General features: G+C 39.3%; 1 protein-coding gene across 2 annotated transcripts in view; it reads left to right on the forward strand.

The window, feature by feature from the left end:
* Positions 1-18,632, forward strand: part of LOC121319307 (sodium/potassium-transporting ATPase subunit beta-1-interacting protein 4-like) — a 45,602-nt gene that overhangs the window by 20,557 nt on the left and 6,413 nt on the right. For both annotated transcript variants that reach the window (XM_041256607.1, XM_041256608.1), the window contains exons 4-5: positions 5,574-5,771; positions 15,071-15,131. In XM_041256607.1, coding sequence (XP_041112541.1) covers positions 5,574-5,771; positions 15,071-15,131 — 259 coding nt within the window. The remainder of the gene's footprint in view (positions 1-5,573; positions 5,772-15,070; positions 15,132-18,632) is intronic.

The following is an 18,632-nucleotide window of genomic DNA, read 5'->3' on the forward strand; positions in this document are numbered from 1 at the left end:
ATATATTTATATATAATATATATATATATATATATATATATATATATATATATATAAAATGAAATTCTAAATCTTGGAAGTAAAGATGCACGTATGTGGGCTCTTGAGACTGCAGTGTAAGTGCTTCAGTGGGATTGGAATCCCAAAAGGCTGCTGCTCAATGGATCTTACAGTAAAGCTCAGTAGATGTATTCAAAGCCTTGTTCCCTCAAGGTCTTGACATTTTAAATACTTGTCAAAGAACAGTGGAAGGTACTTTTGAGGTTAAAGTCTTGATCATCTACTCTCGTATAAAGTAAGACCATTGTGTCTAAGTAGGGATTGCCACCTGTACTATTGTTTTGAACTAGATTGGCTAGTTTTTAATGTCTTGTCTAGTCCTCTGGTTTTTGTTAGTTTCTCCAGACTTCTCGGACACTGCTTGAATATTAACCTGTTAGAGTACAAACTGCCATTGCGTGATAAAGTGCAATCACCGTTGTATTAAGAGCATATTCAGTACCTCTGTATAGCTGATGTTAGTTTTAGTAATATAAGAGGGACCACAGTGGCTAATGTTCCTGGACCATGACTGCTAAAACTAAACTAAAAAATCCCTCCCCTTGATGGAATGTCAAGGGGAGCGATTCTCCTGCTAGTCCATGGGATTTAATCCTCAATAAATCTTCCACAACAGGAAGCTCCTTATCAACACCAGACCCTCCAGTAACACTGGGAGCATTGGGTACGGAGAAGCAAAAGCAACAATTGATACCCTCACTTAGGTTTTGTCCGTGGATCTCGGATTGAAGAAAATCGAATTGACTGCCTTGAGTGTACACAAAGAATTTGCAATAAAAAACAAACCAGGACATTTCATAATCTGTGCATAGGGGTATACATTTCCCCTTTTTATTCTGACTTGTATCAAGAGAAATGTTTGTCTGATTGAGACGACAGTATTTAGACATATGGAGGAACCTGTCCGTCTGTCTGTATGTCACACTTGAATTGTTGCTGCACAACATGGCTTGTCAAACTCTGTCGTGGGGACCCACTGTGCTTGCTGGTTTTCATTCCAACCGAGCTCTAAATTACTTAACTACACCCTTAATTAGATCTTCTTACTTGCTTTCAGCTCTTGAACAGTTGCATATTTCAAGTTAGCTATAACAATTGATAAGTAACCTGAACTGCAATTGTTTAAGATTTGAAAACAAGTAAGAAGGTATAACTAAGCAAGTGATCAGTTCAATTAATGGTCTAGTTAAGTAATTGAGAGCTGGGTTGGAATGAAAACCAGCAGCCACAGGGGGTCCCCAGGACCAAGTTTGAGAAGCCCTGCTATACAAGGTACAAGATGGGTGTAGATGGTCCACAATTTAAACTCTTAATCCTTTGTTGATCTGAATGTGAGGATTAGAAAGGTTTCTGGTCATCTACTACATCCATATGTCAAACCTACATATATAGTTAAAGTAGTTTTACATATTTATTATTTTTGGAGCAATCAGTATGTGTAGGGCTTTTCATTTTCAGTTTTTATTTTTGATGACGTTATGTCCCGTTTTTGGAGCTGACTCCCTTCAATCTTGGAAAGGTGTTGATTGTGAGACAAGTTCACTTTGTCTTTCGCCCTTAACTTAATCGGGACTATGATTCTGTTTCATTGATAATGTAAAAAAAAAAAAAAAAAAAAAAAAGTCTTTCTGTTTAATTTAAACCCAACACAAACAGCGAGTGACGTTAAATTGATTTAATTAAATCGTAATCGTAAGTGGAAACTGTTATTTGCAAACCAGGTTGCAACGAGACATTAAGATTTTAAAATCCAGGAAAAGCAATTTAACTGAACTTGCTTTTTGTGTTCGGTTTGAATTATAAGTTAGGAACTGCCTGTTTTTCTTTAACATTATCAATGAAACAGAATCCTAGTCTCATTCAACTTATGAGAGAAAAAACTAAAGTGATCCTTGTTTCATAATCAACGCTTTTCCAAGAGTTTAATTCAGAAACGGTGTCGGCTCACGATCCCTTTTTAAAGGGACGTCACATGACCAAAAATCAAATGAATTTGGTAGATGCAGGAATATAGACTGAGGTACTGACTGTTTTCTCCTCTTCAAATAGCTGCTCTAGTGCTTCTATTTTTCAATAAAGTTTGAAAAACAATCTGTTTCCAGATTGCAATGAGTTCAAATGCTGAAAGCCTTCATCAGACCAGCAGATAGGAAGCCTGTGTGCCCAGCATGGGCGTAATCGATATTTCACTGCTGTGTTTCAGAGCTGATCACACAAGTATGACTGAGCCTGCTAACGGCTCCATGCTGGGCTTTATACACTGAGTGTACAAAACATTATGAACAACTGCTCTTTCCATGAAATAGACTGACGAGGTGAATCTGAATGAAACCTATGTTCCCTTATTGATATAACCTGTTAAATCCACTTCAATCAGTGTAGATGAAGGGAAGACAGGTTAAAGAAGGATTTTTAAGCCTTGACACAATTGAGAAATGGATTGTGTTTGTGTGCCATTCAGAGGGTAAACAGCAAGACAGAAGATTTAAGTGCCTTTGAATGGCGTATGGTAGGTGCCAGGCGCGCCGGTTTGAGTGTCAAGAACTGCAACGCTGCTGGGTTTTTCACGCTCACCAGTTTCCCGTCTGTATCCAGGATGGTCCACCACCCAATGGACATCTAGCCGACGGCAGGCCAGTGGTCAAAAATGGCTCATTGATGAAAGAGGCTGACACGAATTATGCAGAGTAACAGACAACATGCCGCATGTCAACATTGCAGGCTGGTGGTGGTGGTGTGATGATGTGGGGTGTGTTTTCATGGCACACATTGGGCCCCTTGATAAAAGTGGAGCAACGTTTGAATGCCACAAGATATTTGAACGTCATTGCCAGTCAGGTGCATCCCTTCATGGCAGCAGTGTATCCATCTGCCAATGGATTTTTTCAGCAGGATAATGCCCCATGCCACAAGGCTAGGATTGTCCAGGAATGGTTCCATGAACATGACAGTGAATTCAGCTTACTGCAGTGGCCTGCCCAGTCACCAGATCTCAATGCAATTGAGCATCTGTGGAATGAGATGGAACGAGCTATTTGGAGTAGAGATCCACTACCTGCCAACTTGACACAACTGTGGGAAGCATTGGAGTCAACATGGGCCAGCATCCCTGTGGAACGCTTTTGACACCTTGTAGAGTCCATGCCCCGACGAATTGAGGTTGTTCTGAGGGCAATATATTGCAGTGTAACTTGTCAGACCTGTTTTATTCTTGGCTTTTTGTTGTGACTGATAGTTCCAGCTCTGTTATAACACCTAACAGATGAGCAACAGGATATCTTTTGCGTGACTGCAGGCTATTGCCTTGCTAACTCACAACCTAACCACAGATGCAGCTTGGATGCATAGCCATGGGCTCATTGTTCTGTGATTACAGTGAGAATTCATACCTCTGTGGTGCTCATTATGCATGCAGCACCCTTGCAGGATGACATTCTAGTTGAAAAGTGTCGAGTGTGTAATCTAGATAGATACAACTGTTTTTGAAGCAATACACACACACAAGATGCAAAAGTAATAAAGGGGGAATCTTGCATCTGAAACTGTATTTTCAGTAGTCCAATCAATTTGCGATTCTGAACAGTTGTTTGCCAAGTGCATATGAATAAGAACAATGAACTGTTAAGAAGCAGACTAGTCCCCAAATGAACAGGCTGGTACTGTTGGAGCAGCTGTTAATGTAAGAGGTCAACTCCACAATTACTATAATCATGTATGAAAATTCACAGGCTTAAACCAGAGCTTGGTGGCAGGGGGAGTATCCTCCGGCATGGGCAGGAAAGAGAAGAGGGGGATTAGCTTCTCAAACATCTTGCACAGAGTGCTGAATGGGGAGTGCTGGCGTAAAGGTGCATGCCCTCTGTTTGCAGTGTCTTGGTAAAAGTGCACTCTACTATTATAGCCAAGCAGTAGTGTGTACTGTAAGTTAATACATTGTGTGTGCAGGATGTCTTTTATTGTGCAAGAGATCTTGTGCAGTTTGGGCCAGAGAGTTGCTAAGATGAGTGGTGCTGGCAGCTCAAATTTGAGACAGATTAACTTGTTAAGCAAAATCTGTACTCCAGAACAGCTGTTCAATACAAAAAGTGGCGATGGTGATATTTAACTTTGCATTGCAGTTGTTGAATTAAGCTGTATGTTCATTGTACAAGATATCATTTCTATAGATCTAAAATTTTGAATATTAATTGGTTGATTTTTCTTGACGTGTAAGCAGATTGAAAGGCATCAGTTTCGAGCTGATAGTTTAGAAAGCAATTGTAATTCTCCAAAGAGTTACAATCTTTTTTTTTTCCAAGTAAGTATTTGGTTGAGAAGCAGGGTTCCGTTTCCAGCAGTTTGTGAGCCTCTTCCCCAGTCACAGCACACCGTGTGATGTGGAGTTCTGCATTCAAGCGTTGTCCATCTGTTGAGTTCATTAGCTCAAACCTTGGCAGGTGCAGTCTTCACACCTAATTATTCACATACAGTACTCTTGGCTCCTGACCAAACTTCAGCGCTTTCTATATTTACAGGAACCAGCGTGCCGTACTTTGAAAATCCCCATACGAGCCAAACTCTTCATGATGGATGATTGTTTTAGATAGGTAATCTTTAGCTCTGAAGGATGTTTCTCGATTTGAAGAGATACGTCCTGGGTATTGTCTCATTAGCTTTCGTGATTTTGTATTGGAGTTTTACTCTGTAGATGGCCGTACCCTTCCACTTGACGCTTTTGAATTACGTTTAATAAATGAAATATTATTAAAAATATTACAATCCTACACTACAGCTACTAGTTTTCTAATAATAATAATTATAATCTGTATTTGAAGCTGTTTACTTCTGGAATAGTTTTTTTTCCCTCGCCCTCAAACCAGTCTGATTTTATAATATTGTACTCCAGACCCTTTTTAAAGCAAACAACAAATGCATGCCAGCACTAATTGATTGTCCTTTTCATGATTGTTTTTTGGTTTTCGACAGGCAACTGGATTAGAAATGGTTTGTTTATGGGTTTAAAAACAAAGCAAACAAAAGATAAACTATCATGAGCAGTACTAGTGGTCATTTAGTACAGGTCTACTCTCAACATTGAAGTCCTTTGTGTCTGACGTATTGATTCCCAGTGCCAGCAGAGCTGGGATACAAGCCTAGCATATCTTGCATGCCAAAAATAAATACAAATAAATCCATTTAAAATTTTCTGTTGAACCATAATTTTGAATTCAGCTGGACAATTCTGAAAAATAATGACAAGAAAAATAATCCTATTAAATTATACATGCATTTTCGTTATCACAGAAACTGTTTTTTTGTTTTGGGCTTTCTGATTTTGCCATATGCTTAATTTAGCGAATACGTTTAGACCACTTTGTGATGATCTATAATATTAATGTGGAGAAGATACGCTCTCTTAATATAAGAAAGTTATGAAACGTATTTGAATGTCCCAGAACATTGCAATGAGCTGCTTCTTGTATCTTCAATGGTGGATGTCTTGTATAAAGTATTGAACTGCTTGCTTGTTGCAGGAGAGCAACCTCTTGACCTTCAACGTCTCAGCTCATCACTCGTGGTGGAGCGAGCACGGGCCGGGCTGCGTGCGCCAGGAGATGCAGGCAACAGGAGTGAAGAGTCTGGACAGCCAGTCCTTCATTTCTGTGATGGGCTGTATTGTGGAGTTCCAGTACATTGAGGTCCTGCACAGCTCCTTTCAGATACTCATAGCAGTAAGTATTAACCATTTCCAACTCCTGCTCTGGAACGGAATAAACCAGTTCTGTCCTGAAGTGTTACACAGCAAGCAGAGAGTGCTTGGATCCCTGCTGCAATTGGACCATTACACCACCATCTGGTAGTACTGTATACTATGCATAAATACCATTCACAAAACCATTGTTACAATAGTAGATTATCGTGCAGTGTGTTATACAACAGATCATCTTACAAGTAGATTGAAGGGATTTCAGCCATGATACTTAGTTTTGCCTTTTTTTCTGTAACAATTGAGTAGGTGTATTTAAAATGCGTGCCTTGTATTTAACAGATGTCAACACATTCCACAATTATTCTCCTTCTATTCATATATTAAGGATAGCAAAGTTCATGCAAGCTTTTAGTTGTAGGAGCTCTGAGTGTTTACTCCTGTGAATTGGTGGTCAAGCAGTTTTAGTTTTGTACTACCCAACAGTCAACACTTTCATGGAACCTTGCATCACAGTTGGACAACAAACTATTTTTGAATTCAGTAGGTTGACTCTGCTTCACATTGGTGAATTTCACTGTGAGCTGCCACATGTCATTGGAGGAATTCTGCTACTATTTTATTCATCAGTTGCAAAACATTGTTTTTATTAAATTTGTGTTTTTTCATTGTTGATTTCTGGCACTAAAACTTGTCTGGATAGTCGCTCAATAGATTTAATTGTATTTGTTGTAGTGTTGTGTGTAATACCGGCTGTTCACTCATACATTTGTATTGGATTCATAGAGCATGGAAAGTGCTTTTCATGTTGTTCAGTATCTTGTTTTCTAGTAGCTTGTGCTTGATTTGCATGAATGGTAATGCTCCTTTTTAAAAACAGTGTTAACCCATTTTTTCAGCAAATATTAGTGAAAGATTCATTCAGTCACTGATGGCACATGCATGTTTGTCTTTTGCAATAATTACTCATGGCTTTCTGTGAATTGATAATGCACCGCTGAGAAAACTCCCTGGAGAGAGTCCCCTCGTTGTCCCTCAGCATTCTAACCGTTGCCTTGGGAACAGCTTTCCCATGCTCATTCACCAGAGATGGAATCACATTGGAATGAGAATAGACCTTTTACAGGACTGGAAGAGGGATTTGTATTCATTAAGCTTCTTCTGGCGCTATAAGTGGAACCCCTTCTAAGATTTTAAAGTTGTCAGGTAGGGAGAAGTAGATTTGTGAGGTGTGGAGGAAGGAGAATTCATTCTGATAAAAAAAAAAAAGGTTGGAAGCTCTGATGCTCTTTCATATTGTACAAGAATCGGCAATGAAATGCAGTAAAACATTCAAATGCTAAACTTTTCTGAAATGCTTTGGTGGTAGTTCAGGGGTGTCTGTCTATAAAATGTTTAGCTATTTGAATCTCCTAACCTATGAATATGAGCACTGGCAATGGATTGGCCTTGCTGTTTGCATTTACTAAATATCTGGGTGTGTGGTCTCATGGACAGAATGGCAATTGTATGGAATCCATTCCTAGTTAGGTATATTAGCCCTTCACTGGTAAAACCTGTGCTACAGGCCACCTGATCAGAAATTGGAGCTAGGCTGTACTACCCTTTATCTTACCAGGTTGAATTTAAAACAGATTCCATTAATTGAAGCCTGTTTCAGTAGCCCTTCCTCCTTTGTCTGACTTAATTTGGACCACAAAGAACGCTGTATTCTGTGACCATATTAACATGTTTCCTTTTGCGAATCCAACAAGATTGTCAGAAATACAAGAGGCGACAGAGCAGCACTTCAAAATGAAGGGATAGAGATGTACATTTTTCCTGAAAGGAGTGAAAATGCTATAGCTTCCATTCAAGGAACTTGAAATGAAAGGTGAATAAGTCGTCCTTGGAAATCCCTACCTCCTGTTAAACCAGGAGCTGTGTACTGTAACACAATAGAAGAAACACAGACCCTGCCCACCTCCATCTGTCTGGTACTGCCTGGAACTGAGACACAAGGAGCTGATCCAGAGACACAGAACCCGAAGTATTAACATTCCTCTAGCAGCAAAGAAACACCATACATTAATCTCCAGAAAAAAAATGTATCTTCAAAATCCCCTCACAGGAGGCTTTTTTCAGCATTCCTCTGTATGAACGTGACCCCAGGACAGGGAACAGTCCTTAACTACTATTGGTTAGTTGGTAAATTTTCTAAGCAAGGGAGATTAGGATTTAACAAGCGATTTGAATGCAGTAACCGAAACTTGAAACATTTTTTTTATTTTTTTTTTTTTTACTTTTGTTCATCAGACTTGATTTTCATGTTGACTGTGGCTAGTCTTGCCACAGCGCTATCAGATGCAAGTTTCTCTCCATTTGCTTTCTGTGTTGCAGGCAATAAGAACCCAACTTGCCCTGTGTTGTTTCCTTTGAGCAGCTTAGAAAGCCTGTGGTAGGATCAGATTTTAACTAGCACCGGAATTACATTTTGTGTTGTGGCACCAAACAAATTGGATTCACCTTGTGTCTGAAATAGTCTGTAAAACAATCAGGTCAAGATGAAAACGCCTATGAGAGGTAAGAAAACATTGAAGATTATTAATGAAATCTTTAAATTAGTAAGTTTCCAATTGCACAAAGTGCATCTGTTATTCCCTGGTGGTTGTCATAGCTGAAGATCATGCTGTATTTGTTCCATTTTAAAAATGGCTGTGCACTAATTCATGCCCTGTCCCTTTTTTGCTCCCAGTACCTGTTTAATTTCCCACTTCTCCATTGAGAATCAGCCAGCTGGCACTAAAGCTCATGGAAGGATAGTGTTTGAAATGCTGAACAGATTCTGCCATCTGGTTTTGTGTTTGATTGTTTAATGATCTAATTAAAGCTTCAAAGAGGATTGCGAGCAACATACCTGTAATGGTTCCATGCCAGAACTGGAGAAGTTTCAATACCTCAGTACATTTTTATTTGAACCTTATAATCTTCAAGGTTTTTTGTAGTGTTTTCATAGCACAAGCTAATTCCTTCAGTTTTCCATTTTGTATTCCTAAATAAACTTCCCATTAGCATTGCCACCTGTGGCGTCTGATACTCGATCTGTCTAAATGCACTTCTGCAAGTTGATTTAAATCCTAATCGGTGATACATATTTTTACATTTAGTCCAAAATAAACAGGGATGTGTTCAGAAAAGTCTTTGTATGTATGGATTTATGGACTTGTCACCATACGCGTTTGCTGGGGGATGTCTTTCTCCACTCTTCTCAACAGATCAGGTTCAACGGCTCAATATTTAATACTTCCTTTTGACAACCTCATCGGCTAGATCCAGCAATGCTCCAGTGGATTAAGCACTTGAGCCAATCTGGGCTATGGACCAAGAACCTTAATGACTTTCCACCCGAGTGTAAAAGCATATCTTCAGGATAAACAAGTATAGGATGCTGCCTCAGAGGAACATCATGATGAAATGATTACAGGACATCATTACTTCTAGGCAACCCTTTTTATATAGGTTCTATTCTGACTGTAAAAAGCAAACCGACTAAGTTGTATTGAGGAGTGAAATAAGAAACCTTCATATATATTATTCTCTACAATGCATTGAAATCAGTCAACTCTTGCGTTGTCCAATAATATAGCCATATGAAATCCAAATCTCAGTGCAAGTTCCCTGCTGGACCACACAAACCAGTTCAATACTCCCTCCCAGCAGGAATTGTATCCTGGTGCTAGAAACGGACAGACCCTCCCCTCTGGCACCACTCGCTGCATTTGACCTCCTTGTCTGATAGCCTGTGACTAATAATACAGCAAGTGCCGTTTGCAGCATGTTTACTGCGATTTTACAAGTTCTGCCCTGTGGACTATTAAGGAGCTCATTAAACACGGCCAGATACGAAAGTAGCAGACATTCTGAAGTCTAGACAGGATCCCTTTTGTGTCAAAACTTTATACAAAAGTCACCCTGCTTTTCAACTTCAAAAGCACTCTGTTGTTGCTGCTTATTTGTAAAGCTCACATTTTTTATAGGTAGTCTAGCTTTAACCCTTCTGGTTCCATTTAGCAGATAACAACCTTCATATGTTCTGCATTACCATCCCTGCTGTAAGGTGCTGTTAATAATTGTGAACTAACAGTTGACCTCTTTTATAAAACCAAATGACACATAGCTGTAATTGTACACAGGTTGTCCTACAAGATATATGCTAAAAAACGGTTTGCATGTACAGACTTGTCTGGAAAGACTAGGCAAGTGAGCCAGGACAGATCTTAGTATCTGAGTGGGAGAAACACAGGAACACATTAGTTTTTCCAGCACTTCACAGCATGTATTATAGAAACCCTATCTCATACACTTCAGGGAAGAGGAGTTCTTGCCAGCTTAAGTCCCTGTTAATGATCACGACACGCAGATAGTCACCCGGATTGCTTTTCTTAGAAGTGGTCATTTGTGCTTTGCCAAGCTTAGACACTATTAATGAGATTTTAGAAAATTGGTTTCTTTAGGATTTGGAATTTGTAAGGAAATTGGATGGAGAATATACGCCCAACAATAGCTTTTTCCCTCCTCCTGTATACCACCGCTCATTTTTTTCTAAGTGTCTGTAATTGAAATTGCCTGCAATTATTTGAGCGCATTGTTTCCTATTGAAGCCATACAGCCTGAAGTAATCATCTGTTCATGACTCATGCCACACTTCATATTAACATTCATGTTGTATTATTAACAGGCACAGATTTAAATGCATGCCCATTTTTTTATATTATAATTGCATACAAATATGTCCTGGCATGCTTTACTTTGAAACTCAACGTTCTCCCAGTCCCGCTGTGCCTGGGATTTAATTGGGATTGGATGACCCTCTAATTCCTAGAGGATGCTTTGGATTGGAACTTGCCTGCTTGGAAATGGTGCCACAAACTGTTTTTGATAGGATTTGTTTTCTAAACCATTCTTCCTGCCAATTGATTTAATTCATTGGTTTGAAACACTCTATGGTAGTAAGAGAAAAGAAAATGTATTCATGTTTACATTAATAGGAGGGGAGGGGGTTACCAGTGCTTTTAGTACAACTTTTTGGAGTTGCCCTCTGAAATAAACATTGTCATTCTTGGGAGGGGGGACAAAAGTCCTGAGTTTCTTTAGCTTTGATATTGTTTTCACTCCTGTCCCAGTCTTTGTGGAGTTGGTGTTTTTAATAGTCCTGAAGCTGCTCATTACTGAAGTATCTGCTTTGAGCCACACCCGCTTTTCTCACGGTCTCAAAGCCCTTCTGACACGTAGAAGCCACACACTTTCTTGAGCCAGGGAAAACAAAGTGGGTGTGACATTTCACAAAATAAAAACATTGGTTATGCAGAAATCAGGACCTCGATACAAATGTTCGTTTGGATAGAAGCCCTCCAGATGACTCTCTCCCGCTTGCTGTCTAACACCTCCTCAGTTTGGTTGTTCTGTATGTTAAAATGCTGCTTCTCCCAGGAGCATCCAAATATTTCTTGGAGGTTTTTTTTAAGATAATATCTTAGTCGCTGTTGTTTAACACGCACTGCTCTGCACAGTATCCTGGGAATAGTTTATTGTACAAGTACAGAAGGCTACTATTAATAGAAGAAGAAGAAATCATTAAATACATTTTGATTTTCTCCCCCTTTTATTTTGAGAAATGACTACACATCAATATTTCTGGAGGCAGAACAGAATGGTATCCATTAGGAAAATACATTTTAGTTACAGTAATCCCAACAGAAGATTTTTTTTTTTTTTTTTTCTGGCATATTTAGAAATAGTCTTGCAATTGGAACTTATCCCATTCTGTGGTAGGCAGGTGATTTATCATCTTGTCCTCAATGTGTATACAGTACATACGCACACAGTTGCTCTCAGCACTCAACAGAAATGTGTCTGTGGTGTTACCCGAGTTGAATGTGTTGATTGTGGAGCACTGACAGCACGTGCTAAAGAGCCCTTCAGCCTCCTGCTGCAAGTGACTAATACCATCCATTTTAAAACCACTATAACTAATTCCCACTGTCATTAATCTGTACAGAACTTGCGGTGAGGAAGTTGGATGCTTGAGGCAGGCTTGGCATATTTTGTCATTGGTGCTCAGTTCTTGATGTCAGAAATGGTTTAAAGCAAATTATTGTCCTAAAAGAAAGAGTGTGTTTTTTAAAGATATCGTGAACCCATAAATGCCACCTGAGAAATGTCTGCAGGATTGCTGCACTGTCTTTCCTTGATAAGGAGTCATCATTGTAATTGCAAGCCCTTCCGCTTCTAAAGTGTTATTTTCAGGTGCTGTTTTTGAAACCTTTTTTTCAGGTGGGTGTGGCTTGCAAGTTATTTCTTTTGTTAACTTGTGGTATTCACCCTCAGTGTGCACATGCTTTACTTGTGTTATTATTATTTGTTTATTTAGCAGACACCTTTATCCAAGACGACTTACAGAGACTAGGGTGTGCGAACTATGCATCGGCTGCAGAGTCACTTACAACAACATCTCATCCGAAAGACGGAGCACAAGGAGGTTAAGTGACTTGCTCAGGGTCACACAGCGAGACAACTAGGAGTCCAAGTTCAAGTCATATTTTTAAAGATTACTTCTTAAATACATTCCAAAATTAAAGAAATTGCTTATTTTGTTCTGTCTGGAACCAAAAATCAGTGGCCGTAGAAGTTTCTTGAATCAAACAAAGTAGGTTCAGTTCATCACATGCGTTAGAGTTTTTTGAAGGAACATGTGTATAGAATGTGGAAGTCATAATGAACAGCTTAATCTGCAGAAAATAAAAGGTACAGCATTTCTTTTTTTTATCAAGGTGAATTCTAAGACTGATTTTTTTTTTTTTAAGTCATTTTTTCATTGATCTGTTTGATGTCCATTGTATCCATGTGTGAAATTGAAAGCCTCACAGTTAGTAATTACTAACTAAACAAGACTTGTGTTATCTAGCCAGTGATGGATGAGGAAACCTGGCCATTCAGTTAGCAGGTTTGGACAGTGCTCAACAGCAGATTTATTAGGATAGGAACTTGCTGATAGCCAAAGCGGGGCAGTGGGATGTATGTTGTAGGGTTGGGGGCACGTTCCCTTATGGGGTTTCGATCCAAACTTGAACAGACCGAACAGTAACCCCGTCATGGGTGCTTCAAGGTAATGTCATCAGTAGCCAGGTGAGCATTCTTCAAGTCCCGAGGGTGCAGTTTAGTGCGAGACAGTGTAGCTTAATGAGCAAGATCAAGTGAATGCTCTGAATGCCGTTTTACAGTTTTGACAAATGCTTCATTAAAATGTAAAAAATCTGCTTGGTACATTGACCTGAAACCCTTTGCATTAATATGTATATTTATGCAAATCAAATTCAGTTTACTCAATCACATTTTGCTCATGATGTGCAAGATTGATTAATACGCCATCACGCATTTGAAAAAACGTTACAATGCGTTAACATTACGTAGGTGGGTGTCGAATTACATTGTGTGAATTCAACTTGCATCACACAGCTCCGTATGTATGTGTTAAATAGTTAATTTGATTAGAATGCATGTATTGATTACAGGAACTCTGAATGTGGTTGTGTACTTTCCAGTTGTCAGTATTCCTAGATAATACCAGTACCTTAATATTTGGTTGCTTGGCATTCAGTGTAGTAACTGTGAGTGGTGCAAATAGGGTACATTTGATGGGCATACACTTTTTTAGTGCTTTAAAATATGTGATTTGAAGTATTTTCTTACTTTTGGTTGTAGGTTATAAACATTAATTCATGCATCTGTCCTGCCGGACACTGCAAATGCATGAAGGAAAATGACCAAATGACTAATTCTGACCAGGATTGTTCACAGGCTGTGCAACACAAACCTGGCAAGGGTGTACAGCTGGACTAAACCATTTCTGAAGGTTTTTAGTGATTTGAAAGTGATGATTTTGGGGGGGTGGGGTGGGGATAACATATTTATTTTCTGCAAATGCTGGTTTGGTTTCATTTAGCTTTCATATGCTCTTTTGTATGAGAAATGCATGCAAGCTTACCTCCACTGCTGTTCTGGAATTGAACATTCAGGCAATCTGGAAGTCGTTAAAGGTGACAATGGTGATGCTGATAAGGATACTGTATGTAAATTCAAGCTGAGATGAATTTTCTGCTTAATTTAAGTTAAGGAATGTTCTAAATGTTAACGACATGATTATTAAAAAGAGGGAATATTTGACTTTTCATTCTGTAAAAAGATTTGAAAAGGTCTTGGTTAGCTGTACTTGTACAGAACTGAGTTAGACTATCCTTTTAAGCATTAAATTTGTCTGCTAATGAGCCATACAATAAATATACAGATACCGTTTAAAACGTCAGCCCTGATTCATCAGTCACTCCAGGGTGCATTAAAAATGTTAACACTAGAGATATAAAAAAAAATTATCTTCCATAAACTATTGGGTTTTGAAATTCTCTCCCTGTCTTTCATATAAAAAAAAACAAAAAAATTGAAAATGAAAATGAAACTGACCTTTTTTTTTTTTTTTTCTGTCAAGTGATGCAAACGGTGGATTCAGACACTTTGATAAATCCAGGCTAATGTTCAAATAACATTTGAAGGGTCTATGCCGTTTAAGTTACCCTTCTGATTAATAGCCCTGGCTGCATCTGCCAGGAGTGTGCCTGCACCAAAAAAGAGTTTGTATATATACTGGTCTGGATTCATTTTAGAAATACACTTGGTTGTTTTGGATAATAAGATTAAAGTGGGGTGAGTTGGCTGATTTCCATTAAGCTGGGTCTGAAGAGTTGTTTGTCTCTGCTCTCGTCGTCAGCTGGGAATTACCGTGGTTTATGCAAATTAGGCAATATGTGCGTCTCGGCTGACAAGCTCAGCTGTGCTCTGGACATTTCACTTTATCGTGGAATGTCTTCAGTTGACGTTCATTGTTCTAAGAAATGTCATTTTCTTTAGACTTTTAAACACGACTGTAATTATCAAACCCATTGTATACTGGGGTAAAAAACCCCTTTCACCCTGAGACGTCTACCCGCTTAATGAATTTGAAAATGAAGAAAGACTGGGGTGGGGGCTCAAACTGACAAGTGAATGAATACACATCCACATGTAATGTGCTGAACATAAGAATATAGCTCAGGATATAATGTGTTTTGGTTTTAGCTCAAATATTGTCACTCCTGACATGTATAGTACCTTTGTATCCAAATCATTTTCTCAACGTGCTCTTTCTAGCTAGAATAATCCAATTGAATGGGGCCCTCAGGAATAGTGTGTTCAAAGCCATTAGTTTATTTCAACTCATTTCTACAGTGCCTGTCACCTTTTGTTTCCTTACAGCTCGTGGGCTTTGTGTATGCCTGCTATGTCGTCAGTGCTTTCACGGAGGAGGAAGACAGCTGTGAGTATTGATATGTGAACACTGATCTACCCCCCAGCCCCCCTCTCTCGCTCTCTGTGATGGAGAGCAGCCGGGATTTCTCCATTCCAAACCCAGCAGCCCACTGAGCCATCCGGTATCGAATCACATCCACTCCCCACAGCAGCACACGCCTTGCATTCCACTGGCCGGCTGTCGTCTTAATGTTTTATTGGGAACTAATTAACTATTCCCATCCCTGTGGGTCTGCTGTAAGTTTTTATTTGTCTTGATTTTATTATCCTACCAAAGCCCTGCCCCCACAAAAATATACTGAGGCAATAACTAACTGTTCCATACTACGGCATGCTACCCATATAGTACTTGCATAGAAATCCCAGAATCACTTTTGCTGTGTTACTACTTTATACTACAGACCAATAAGCATGAGACAAATAGCACTGCAAAAATTAATGTGCCCCTCCCTTCTAGAATATGTTCCCCTCCCTTCTGGAATGGATGTGTTCCTCCCTTCTAGAATGCATTGTGTTTCATTATCTGCCATGTTGAGCAATAGCAGCTGCACTTGTTTTTAAATGTCATTCCCTCTTTTATCTTGGAGCAACTTCGTTTTTGTTGTTCTAATCACTGCGTCCTTTGGGCTGTAAAGTATATTGAGGCACTGCTATTCCAGAATGACTACTGCTGTTGTATCAGCCCAGGGACTGATTAGATTCTTGGACAGGTCAGATTTATCAGCTTGCCTAGTATTACTCCATATGAAAAATGTACACTATTTATGAAGAAATGATTATTATTTTTTTTTTTTTTATTTGGACTGTCCTCCCAGGAGCTCGTGTCAGTCATGGGTTCACCCGTCTGAACAATTATTGCAGAAAGGACATCAATATTTTACAGCTGTCTGCAGGAAACCTCCCTCGGCGGAGTCTGGCACAGTTTAGTGGTGCATTTTCAATTTATTTTCATTTACACATCTTAACATCTGCCTTTTTTCTGATGCACAGCAAGATACACTTTCAAAGTGTCATTATATTGAATTGGCAATGGAATTTGCCTTCTGAAGGATTAGTGATGATAAGCATTAAACTCTCTTCAGGAGATCTGTTAAACAGTTTTGTGGTTAGTGTCGTGAGCCACCAAACCAATGTGGCAGTGCAATGACCCCTGACCATTAGTGCTACATGAGTCCCATCTGAAAACATAGCATTGCTATAACCTGATTACATAGAAAAGAGGTGTTTTACTTTGGTGCTTGGGGGTCAGTGCTTAATTAGGTCAGTGGTTACCCAGTGCAGTGAAGGGGAAAATTGGTAAGCAACCCACATCTTCCTCTTTAAAGCATCACATCAACTGCTAATTGGGAAAGAGATTTGACCTGAGTTTGCCAGGAAGAGCCTGAAGCTCTCATTGCTGCAATTTCTCTTGCCCCTCAGAAATAGTGATAAATATTTAAGTAAAACCAAGAACAGATTGACCAAAAAGCATGTACACATGTGTACTTCTTAATCTGCAATAAGTCACAAAGCTGACTGTCCAAAACCAAGCAAAACACCCAACTGCAGTGGGTCTGCATTGCCGTTCCTGCTACTTCTGTGTCCAGGACTTGTACAGATTGTCTGTGTGCAGTAGTTACAGCAGTATTTTGGAGACACTATAAATAGTACAATATCAGGTTTGTGTTGTCATGTGTGTTTTTCGTCTTTGTAGTGACGCCAATTCAATGCCAGTTAAGTCAGTACGCTGGCAGTGATGTGTAGGTCTATTCTACTGTGTTGGTGGTAACGCCAGTTTAACACTTGGCAGCTACTTTTTCAACCATTCCCCTTTGATTGGTTTGCTGCAGTTTTATGTTTGATGTTGGAATGCAGCTGGCAGGTTTTATTTCTTTATCTCTTGTGTAACACCTACACTCCTGCATCCAAAATGTGGTATAGGTGGCAAAAACAGCAGGCTGCAGAGTGATTCCATTTTATTGCTGCTTTGCTCTGGCAGGCTTGTCAAAAAGGGTTGGTTGAGGAGTTAAACATGCAGAATTAAAGTATGTAACTCTTTAGCAATAGCTGGAAGGTGTACATTTATGTACCTTCTCGTGCTATACAAGCTTGCATTTCCAATAGGAAATATACACATTGCCTGCAATCGTGGTAGGGTTAGGCAGATGTCTCCTTAAAGAATGCATAATCAATATTCAGTTTATCTTTGTGGGTGCAGAAAAAAAAAAGTTGAACTTATGCAGTTGTAGCATTACTATATATTAAGCATACAGAAATATTATTCCTATGGGAATGTAACAAGCACCTCTCCAGTACCCACTATTAAACTAAATGGCACGTAAAGCATGTACAGCAGCCGGCCTGACTTTTTACACGACTGATCATTTTAAAGTAATAGCGTGCTATGAACCATGTACGCATGAACATAGCTAGCAGTGCAGATGTGCACATTTATTTTCATACAGATTACTTTCTCAAGAAGCTGTTAATGCAGCTTTCTCCCCCTCAAAGAAGGGCATCTGAGGAATTATAACACAGCAGTTTATAAAAGATGGAACCTTGACTAATGGTCGGATATTAGCCAGACATATTGGAAAATGTTCAGTAGTATCTCTGTGATACAATGAATTCACACCTCGGCTCTATACTATTGATTTGCATGAATAAAAGCTGTGATGAGATGTTGAGATTCCAAGCTGGCTGTTGTGCCTCCCGGCCTTTTGGAGAGGGGAGGATGAGGAGCCCCTCCTTATCTCTGTTCATGCATCACCATCAACCAACTGCAGCCTGTTCTGAAGTCCTTATCTGGCACCACTGAGTGTTCAAAGCCCTTTCCCTCTCTTCTGAAAAATTACATCACGTATTTCTCCAAATGATCCCTGACAGCTAATTTGGGCTGTGCATCAAACTCTGCATATCAACTGATTTCCTCCTTGCTCCAGTTTTGTTCGCTTTGAAATATTTGGAGGAGGTATTTGTTTTTATATATTTTTTTCACACAATTTCAAGGAAAAGTCAGATGATGCATTCATGAATTCGTAAAAAACTAAGTGTTAGAATCTTTAAATAAAAATGCATACTGCTGATGATAAAAACATATTCCCAGCCTCATAGAAATATGATCCTCTAAATGAAAATCGTACGCCATCTGCCATTCATGTGCTAAAATCTGCATTAGTGTTCATGAAGTGAATGATTGATTTGTGAAAAGTGCAGAGTTTTCAAGATTGTTGGCTGAATCAACTCTCGTGTCTTAAATAAACAAATGTGGCTCTTCTTCCTTCACCCTGTTTGATAAGATCACAACGTCGATGTACTGCAGCCAGGCATACTCAACACAGTTTTAAGGAATGGAGAGAAAGGCTTGCATTTGTTGCCAGTCAGACCAGGATCGTTTTTCTTTTTTCAAACAGATGGTTAATTCCTTCGCTGTTTTTTCCCAATGCAGTAATGCAAAAAGATAACCACATTGGAAGACAGTCTGTAAGTAGTGGGAGTTTTATTGTAAATCTTCCTTCTTGGCAGAGTG

This window comes from Polyodon spathula, chromosome 8, assembly GCF_017654505.1.
Source record: "Polyodon spathula isolate WHYD16114869_AA chromosome 8, ASM1765450v1, whole genome shotgun sequence".
Taxonomy (NCBI): domain Eukaryota; kingdom Metazoa; phylum Chordata; class Actinopteri; order Acipenseriformes; family Polyodontidae; genus Polyodon; species Polyodon spathula.